At 38.2% G+C, this 9920-nt stretch overlaps 1 protein-coding gene across 1 annotated transcript in view; it reads right to left on the bottom strand.

Annotated features, from left to right (window-relative positions):
* LOC104292056 (mucin-19-like) overlaps nucleotides 1–9920 on the bottom strand; it is an 18833-nt gene that overhangs the window by 3258 nt on the left and 5655 nt on the right. Inside the window, exons 3-6 of the mRNA XM_009891378.1 lie at nucleotides 8518–8670; nucleotides 7314–7426; nucleotides 6757–6976; nucleotides 1974–2086 (exon numbers count right to left, since the gene is read on the bottom strand). Coding sequence (XP_009889680.1) covers nucleotides 1974–2086; nucleotides 6757–6976; nucleotides 7314–7426; nucleotides 8518–8670 — 599 coding nt within the window. The remainder of the gene's footprint in view (nucleotides 1–1973; nucleotides 2087–6756; nucleotides 6977–7313; nucleotides 7427–8517; nucleotides 8671–9920) is intronic.

Here is a 9920-nt window from a genome sequence, read left to right as displayed (position 1 = left end):
GGAATGCACACAGCATACACACATCAGCATGCACACATCAGGATATTAATTTTCTGCACTAATTCTTTCAAGGTAATTGTTTTGGAATAACAAATAAATGAATAAAGACAGTAATTTTTTTCTATACCACTAAAAAACTTACTGAAGGAGGATCCCAGAACAAAGCATGATCTGTGACTAAAAATATGAAATCAAAGTTTGACTTCCAAAGCAGTAACCTATTTAGCTAGTTATCAATGAATAATGCATTGAAACTAGTTATCCTCATCCATGGGCTCTAAATCCATATGGGACCCCGACTGTACAAAATTTGGAATCTACAAAGTGCACTTAACATTTCTAAAGTTATCTTCAGTGTCCCCTAGCTTTTTTAACATGTACCACTAAACTTCAAGCATGGTTATGCACACACTACCAGCGCAGAACTTGACATTAGAGGTTTAGAACAGATAAAGTGTTTTTGTCACCAGATTATCAAAATCACAATGTTAGAGAATAACTATGCAAAGAGACAAGAATCTGATTTGTCTCTGAATCATTCTGGTGTAAATTAAGTGTTATCCCATTACACCAATTGGAATGATTCCAGGTTTACACTGATGTCTCCAAAAGTACAGTTTTGCCCAGTGCTTTCATGTGGATATAGGGCAAGAACAAGCAGTCCTCCTTTCTAAATAAGACTGGTTGAAACATTTCTGTTGGGACTAATCTTTACAGAAAATTAGGTGTTTGATTCGACCCACTAAGACAAAGGTATCTTCTTGCTGTGATAAATATGATATTTGACCTCAAAAGTCTGAAAGGTTACTATTTTTCGTAGATGATAACGAACCTTGTTCTGAATCACTGCTCAGTTGCCTATTTCCATCTTTCTCTATGGGACAAATCCCCACCCCAAACTACATGTCGCATTAAGTTCTCTGGCCAGAGACTCCAAACGTGCTTTTCTCGTCCTCACCATGATGAGTGGTCTAGATAAGAAACCTGGCCTATGCAGGCAGAAGTGTAAAATTTCAAACCTACAACTACAGTGTGGTAGTACGGTGGGATTTAAAAGAAATAGTTCAATATTCAAATTGTAAAAAAAAATCCAACACAGATATTGACTACATTTTCAGTCATGTTTGTACAGCCTCTTTTTGGTTTTGCCATTTTTAAAAGAAAAATATGATAACAGTCAGGGTGCAATATCGCAGAAGGCCTGAGTGAAAGCTTGTTGAAAGACAGTAAAGGGATTCCTGTTGCACTCAGTCAGGTTGGAGGAAGCCTTTTAAATTCACTCAAGTAAATTTTCTACCCATGAAATGAAGATGCTAGCAGTCATAAGACAAGGTTACCTCTGCGTTGGTGTTGTGAGCACAAATTAATTACTGCTTATGAAATCTGTGGAACTTCTTAGCTAAAAGGTATGATAATCACACTAAAAATAATTTTCTATGTTAGCTATTTAAAAGTGGTCTACCCCAATCTTACAGTAGTTTTCTATTTCCAATGGGCTTATATATATCAGGATTCCTGAGAGGTGTATAAATTATTACTCTTTTTTTAAACAACCTGCTAAAGACAGCTGAGCAGCAGGCTGCTGCTTCTGCATGTCAGCTTTACTAGGCTCACTCACTGTCTCTAAGCTTCTGCTTTCTCTCCTCAGTTCCTCCCTGATATGAACCCCTTGATACTTTCTCCAGTTCTGCAACCACTACTGTGCTTATAAAAAGAGAATTTTAAACTGCCTTTTACTAAATATCTTACATTTTAGGACAAGTTAGGGAAGATACCCCTTCTCATTGGACAACATGCTTTCTGTCCTTCAGCCAAGACGTTTCTTGTGCTTCCTATAGTGTTTTATCAAAGGAGGATTATCATTTTCTCCTTTCACAATCTTCATTTTACAATGAATCTAGGAGACTGATGTTGCTAATTGCAGAACTTTTCTAAGTTCATTCACGATGACAAAGAAGATTGCAGCCACTTACTTCTGTTTTGATACTTTTAGACATTGTTTTGTATCCTTCACTATCAGAGTTATAAAGCATATGGTTGAATGTCTGGCTTTTTAACAAAACTCTGCAGGCAAATGCTTGGTAATCTGCAAAAAAAAGTAAAAAAGTTAGGTCAATCCCAGGATGTCACTCCATGGTTGCTTTTTGGACTTTGTTATTTATGTATTTATAACACTAATTGATAAAACCAGAAACTAACCAAATAATAAGCCAGTGCACTAGCTTCTGAACCTTGAGTTGAATCTCCTCCTCTTCAAATTTGTCAGCCATCACAATCCTTACAATTTGTTAGTCATTCCTATAGTGCATCCTGCTCCCTAATTCAACAGCCACTCTCCCATTGATTTCAGAAGCAAGATCAGTCTATCAGATTTTGCAAGGCACTGAGTGTGTTTAAATCCTCCTGAGTAGGCGGATGAGCCCTAAGCCAAAAGAAGTATGCTTTACATAGAAAACTCCAGACTAAAAATAGAGCTGGAAGCTGACACTGAAGTTTGATGAAGGCAACTTTCTTACCAAAGAAGTGTGAGCTTCAGATGATATGTCAATTGACATAATAAAGCAGATGGCAAAATACTCATGAAAGATACTATATTGTGAAATAATACCCCATCCATATGAATAAACAAATTTTAAAGTTCTATAAAACTTACTTGAGCATACAATGTATTTTAAGTCAGGACAGCCAGTGTTTTGTGGTAAGCAAAATTCAGTTCTGTTGAAGCAGGAAACAGGATCTGTAAAATAAAAAAAAAATCAAGATAATTGACCCTGTGCATGCATGATTGTTGCTACTAAGAAAATAATGAAATAGGTGAAAGCATTTAATCCTGGCCAAGGAATCACCTAAGCAGCAGTTCTTTTGCCCAGTGAGAACTTAGAACTGTAGATTATAAAAATGGAGTGTATCAAATGAGAGGCAGGTGGTGGGTGGGTAGGTGGTATTTGAGAACTTTACTGAAATAATGTTGAGAACTCATGAGAGTTAAAGGTATAGGCTGTGCCGTTACATGCTTGTACAACTCAGGCAAACTAGATAAGAGTTTTCAGAAGTAAAAGTCACCTGCACTTTCATTTGAAAACAATATGCGCCATGGAATCTCAAAACCTCAGCACGCTTGTCTGGGCTGGCAAATCTGAATTATTTATAATGGGTCAAAACAGCAGTAAAGGTTGGTACTGCAGTTTTTATATGATTAGTTCATTGGATATAGCTCTAGTTCTCTTCACAGAATTGAACATAATCTTTAACTCCACATAAAATCCAGATGACTTGGACTTTATTGCTCTTTTAAATTACCTCACAAACACTTTTATGGTAAGGCAGATGGCTTCAGGTTACAAAAGGAAACAAAATTTCTTTTCTTTTGAAAATAGGGAAACTAATAGATGAAAAACAGTGGACTGAAGTATTGAAAGATTTGAATGGAAATTATGATGAGAATTCCTTGGCTCTGCGGTCGTAAAGCCTTAGATAGATGGTAAGTCCATAAGAAGGAATCCCACATTTTGCTGCTAGAATAATTGCCCTGGAAAGGTTTTGAGAATAATCAGACAATCCACTAGAGAACTGGAAGGAGGGTTGCAACAAAGACAGTTATTTTTTAGAGGTCAAGAAAAGCTGGAAGAAAGTAACAATTGCCAAAAGTCAGGTTAGATCTTTCAACGGATGTTAAAAGTAATCATGAAAATTTTCTCAGCCACTGAGAAATTATGATAAAGTGCAATAGAGTTTTATCACAAGTGAATCATGCCAAAAAAAACCTTGTAGCTTCCTTTGACAAGTTGACTTTCAGATCTCTTCTGATGATAGAAAAGCAACATTACACAGTGCCAAGTGATAAATTTTTAGTGGAAAAGATTTGTCTAAAGGAATTGGCTGATGGGGAGATGGCAATGGGTAGCTTTAAAAGAAGAAACCTTGCTTTAGAGGGATATTACATGTGGTGTTCCTTGAGAATCAGTCTGGGTGTAGACCATGTTCAACATTTCCATTGCAGATCTTGCCAGAAAATGAAGGAGTTTGCTCATAAAATTTGTTGATGGCGCAAAGTTAGTAGATGTTGTTAACACAGGGGAGAATTGAGACATCTTCCAGAAAGAATTGGATGAAGGTAAGGCTGGAGCAGTTGCACTGGGATGATGTTCCCTGAAAGTTGTGCATTTGGGGATTAATAATAAAAATGTCTTCTCTAACCTGGCAGGACAAGCATTGAAGACAAAAGGACTTCAGTGCCTGAGCTAATCACAGCTGTGATGCAGCTATGAAAAAAGCGTGTTGTCCTATGATGCATAGTTAAATACATTTCCAGTAGAGATGGGAATACTAATGATATGGTACACACACTGGTACAACCTTGACTGGATGGCTGTGTGTAATCCCGGTTACTCACATTCAAGAAGTGTGACTTTTATTTCAAAGAAACAAAGAGAAGAGTGATGGGGGCCTCCAAAGCAGAGAAGAATTCTTCTTAGGAATGGAAACTACAAAAGAATGGCTTGTCTAGTCTAGCAAACAAAGGGTGAGAGCACTGTCCGTAGAGAAGTTTCTAATTATATCAGGGAGAGAGAGCACAACATGAGAAAAGGAAGAAAGGGGAGTGTTTAAGCTAGAGGGCAATGTTAACACAAAAGCAAATGAATATGGATTTGCCATGGATACTTTTAGGCTGGCAATTTGATAAATGTTTTCAGAACATCAAAGCATTGCAATTCTGGAACTGCTTTTCATTTGGAATAGCATTCCCAAAAGTGTGTACAAGCTAAACTTCACATTACCAGAATATTTCCTGGTAAATTTACAACCAAAATGTCCTGACTTTTGTACAGAATTATCTGGTTCAACAATACAGCATGGTCAGAAATTTTAGAGAATAAGCACTTACTCTTGCAAACTCCTGTCTAATCCAAGTAGTCCTATCCAAGTAAGGGGATGAGTCAGATAAATAAAGACAACTCAGGGGAAAAATAGTCTATGAAATCAAATCCCAATCATATTGTAAAAACATAGTATATTCATTAAAAGAGAGTACATCCATTGAAAAGAAATGACAGGATGATTGAGGAAATACCTGTTCGGACACTAACTGAAGTCCAGCTATTCTCAGCACAAGATAATACTGCCACAGATACTGTGTATACATGACCAGGAAGTAAATGTTTAAACACAGTTTTTGTCTCTTTTGTAGTTGTTTTATTTATCTCCCGGTTTCCTTCCATGAGGGAGACAGTGTAGAGGCTGCCTTTCCTGCCACCGGTCCAGCTGAATTGTATTGCTTCTCCAGTCGCATTCTGAACTTTGATGGACACTGGCACTGCAAAGTGAAAAAATTTCATACAGCTGAGGGCGGTTCATTTCTCTCCTGCAATTCAACACATGTACTATTGAAGCAAAAAAATACAAATTAAACCAATATAAATTTTTATGAGTTTTCTTGGGGATGATTTCAGCCTTTCACCTCATTCTCCCACAGGGGGAGATATAAACTGTTTGCTCTATCAATGTAAATCATACATTAATGTACTTCATTTGATGGCTCCAAAACACAAATGAGTGACGTTCTAGTTGCTTCTGGTCTCTCTCACTGCAGGCAAGGCAGCTGCTCTGATAAGTGTTCTGAGGTGGACTGCCATTTGACTCACACTGAAATCATCAGGAGGATGGATTGCTAAAATACGACCAGGAAACACTAAGTTCAGAGCAGCAGATAGGCATTTAATAAATCTACTTCATAATAACATTAAGAAAAGTCACCTATCACAGTGGTTTATCACTGGAGGCAGGCACCCAGTGGAACCTTACTGGGTCCAGGAGGGCTTTACCAAGGTGTAGAAACTGTCTTGATTGATATTTGTATAATTATGTATTTTCAGTGGTTGTCTCAGGCTTTCTGAAATTATATCCAGAGATTTTACTTCACGGCTGATATGACTGATGAACAAGAATATTTTATCTAATTTTAATAACTCATCTTGGATAATTCTTATTCTAGTATGCAATATCAAATATTTACTTACTGCAAGGTCCTGATGCAAATGTGGCAGTGAAAATAGAATTAGCTGTGGATCTTGTAAATCTAGCTGTAGCACTTTTTGAAGGGACCGTAGTCATCTGTTCTGTAAAAAATCAATTTGGAGGCAATGAGTAGAATTTAAAGTTTCACCAAGTCTATGCTATTTATTTTCATAAACAACTTTCAAAGAACAAGCCCAGAAAATACATTTCCATTGTTTTCCTAAATAGTTGACTGTGGTACCCATTCTCATATAAAATACAATCTGTCAGAGGCCAGTGTAAGTAATCATAATGAAACTGAGGGAGGGTCAGGGGAGAGAAAAGACCTTATATGCAAATTTTTAAGGCTTTTTTTAAAAAAAAAAAAAAAAGAGAAAACAACAACAATATACAAAGCAGTTACGTGAAGGTAGGCTCTGGTTGGGCTCACAAACTCTCCCTGGAACCTGGGGGCTGTTGTCTTTGAATCCTTTGTTGCATTGACAGGAATAACTAGCTCCTTCAGCAGTGCAGGTAGCATGTTGGGAACAGCCACTTAATCCTGGCTGACAACTATTCCTTGCTACAGTGAAGTTAAACAAAACAGAAAAAGAACAAGGGTTTCAGTCAGCATTAGAAAAAAGAGATAAACAGAATACTATTTGCAATTGCCTTCCCCCACCTAAATCCCGTTTCACTGGATGTTACCATCAGTGAAATGCACACTACTGCTTGAATTCACAGTGATGAATGAATGCATACCTTCTATAAGAGTCTTTTTAAGATCAGCTTTCAATACTGTACTCATGTTAAGGGCCTCTGTAAAAGCATCTGAAATCTCTGTTTTTGTTATATTTTCTCCTACATCCAACACAATGTCAAAGAGCACAATCACACTGCCATTCTTGATGCTATTAATCACAATACGCATTTTTTTCTCCTTTATTAATTCTAGGATCTTCTGGGGCAGATGTTTTTTTACCTACAAGGTAAAAGGTGTAAGTTAATATCTGTTTTCCCCTTTAACATTAAGAGTTGTTAGAGCAATACGGTGGCCACAATTCATTTAGAAAAATCTCTCATAGTAGGGGAATATGTATAAGTCCCAGACAGAATTTCTAAACCAGGGCCTCAGAGGACCACAACATAAATGAGAGGTAAGACCTTAGGAAGTACTGTATTGTTTCCAACCATCACAAAATCTTTCCTGCCCACATTTAAGATTATTCATACCTGGATCCTCATAATTATTTATGTTACAAAGAACTCAACAGAAAATAAATTAATAAATTTTGGGTTAGAATTCCTAAGCAAAATACCTCCTTAATGAACTTAGTTTCAAAGTCCTTAAATGCTGCACTTGATTTGTTCTGATATTCAGGTATGAAAACTTCATTGGTAATCCTTGTGGTTCCGTTGAAGACTTCAGCAGCTGTGGAGATATTAAAGACAGAATAACCAGCCAAAGTATGTGTTGTTTAAAAATGGTTCCTCAGCTATGTATGTATTTAAAGATAAAGCAGACTAGAGGCGAATGCAGACAGGTTAACTCCCTGTACCACAGTTGGCCACAATATATCTTGCAAATGCTCTGCACCATGCACTGACCATTGTATTCCTCACATTTTACTTGATGCGTGTCTGAAGGAAGAGCACAAGCTGTTACGTGATGTGAAGGTGAAGGACCACCACACCCTTGGGTTATGTGTTTTACAGCAAGGCAGCTTTGAACATGTAGAGGCCTGCCCTTGACCTGCAGTGCATTGACTCTGCTCCTTCCAACATGTCACTTCATGTACCAGGCACAGTTGCTCCTAGAATCACAGGTGCTGTCCCATGGGAGGGCAGCGCAAGACTCCCAGTAATAGATAATAGAATAGATATTTCACTTGTGACTTTAACTACACTGCTATATCCTGCTGTAAGCATTTGCCATACTGCAGCTGCTGTTTCTACTGAAGAAGAAGCTGGAATTTGCAAAGTAAGCAAGCAGTAAGAGGTGCAGGACTCTGAGCTTTCCTAGGCTAAGTGGCTACAGGAAAACCACGGCTTTAAACCTGCTGGCTGCTACGTGACTGGAAACCCAAAGGTGGGCACAACTTGCATGTGAAGGTGCAAGAGCAGGTCAGACTTGGGAATTAAAGAGTACGGAGCTAGGAGAGACTGGCATGTTGAACTACTGTGGTTTTAGTTCAATAAAGTTTTGAATTTGGCAGGAGGACAAGGGAGGCTTTGGATCTTAGCCCCATGAAAAATTTGCAGGCTGGGTTTAAGTCTCTGAGTTTGGCCTCCTTTTGGCTATTCATTTCAGTATATAGCTTATCCACATCCATGTAGATGCTCAATGACCAAGACTTCACCTGTAGGCCATCTATGTGTTAGGCTGCTAATGGAAAAAAGAAAAGTTTCCTAAGGAAATACCTGTCCGAACTGTCAAGGAGGTACTGACGTTCTTAGAGCAAGTTGAAACATCCACGGATATTTGGTATTCAGTGTCAGAAAGGAGATTTTCAAATGCCGTACTTGTTTCATTTAGGCTTTTGTTCTCAATCTCTCTAGAGCCTCCCCACAGGTGCACTCTGTAAGGACTGTCTCTTGTGCCACCTTGAGGTTTCCAGCTGAACTGTATCATTGTACTGGTCACCTTCTCCAGCTGTATGAAGAAAGTGATAGGAACTGAAAAACAAAAAGGAAATTCCTGTGAGACACATAGTTATAGTCTGTGTGTCTTTAAGGAATAAAGTATTAATGCAAAACTGATTGCATAAGTAACATTTGAAGTCTGTGCAATGTTTTTATAAGGGTGTGAAAGACCAAGTTATAACTTATAATGACTTTACGTCTCTCCTATTCAATTCCAAGAGAGCGCAGGACTCTAAATCAAGGTAGAATAAACCCCTTAGATTTGAATTCAAGCTAGAAGGAAACTATGATGCATAAAAATTGAAATCCTATCCCAAATAATATTTTTGGGTGCAGAGTAGACAAAGGCTGCATTCTTCTAGTTTCCGTTTTTTCTTTACTTTGTTATGCATTAAAAATGATGAAACGTTCATTACTCAATATTCTTTGAAGTCATCAGGAAGTAGCTTGGAAAAAACTAAAGATATGAGAGAAGAGAATTACTATTGAAACAAATAAGAACTGAGATAACATAAAAAAATTTGACGGAATTCAATTAAGGACGGAAAAGTCTCTACTATGTTAATAAAAGAGAATTTTAAAAGTCAAGTAAAGAAAAGCAATAATAAAGGTTCCCACTAACAGAACATTACCGATGGAAATAGCCTATACCACATATTAACACTGTGGCACACAACAAAGCATAACCATAAAGTGTGCAATTGAAAATAGAAATAAAGAGTAAAGATTAAGTTTTTAAAAGAGATAAGTAGATGCAGTGGTTCATCTACTTAGACTGAAATACAAAATAAAAATATATCATTAAAAAACATATAAATAAAAAAATAATAACAGTTAATAATACTCAATTTATTAAAAAAAAAATAAATTCAAAATTACGTATAAAAATACTCACAGCAAATTTCAGTAAAAGCAGGATTCACACGTGTTGATATATGGAACTTAGTCATGGATGGGGTCACCAAAGACGTGGCAGGGACGGAAAGGGAGGTGTTGGCGTTGGGCTCAGTGGTCATGCTGCTGCCCTGGTTCGTGGCGGGACTCTGGCCTTCGGCGGGAGCAGTCGTGGCACGGGTAGGCGCGGAGGCGGAGGCCGCGTCAGGAGAGGGGCTCCCTGTGGAAGATGAGGTGGTCCTTGCTTCGGCCGTGGCCTGCCCCTGCGTGAGGGCTCTGGAGGTGGGCCGCCCTGGCAGCGTCCCCGCACTGTCAGCCAGCGTGGAGGAAAGGCTGGCCTGGGTGGTGTCTGAGGCCGGGGATGTGCCGGAGGCGGAAGCCGGTGGGCG

Source organism: Charadrius vociferus, unplaced genomic scaffold, assembly GCF_000708025.1.
Source record: "Charadrius vociferus isolate BGI_N301 unplaced genomic scaffold, ASM70802v2 scaffold298, whole genome shotgun sequence".
NCBI classification, from domain to species: Eukaryota; Metazoa; Chordata; class Aves; order Charadriiformes; family Charadriidae; genus Charadrius; species Charadrius vociferus.
This window is presented reverse-complemented; position numbering and strand designations above follow the sequence as displayed.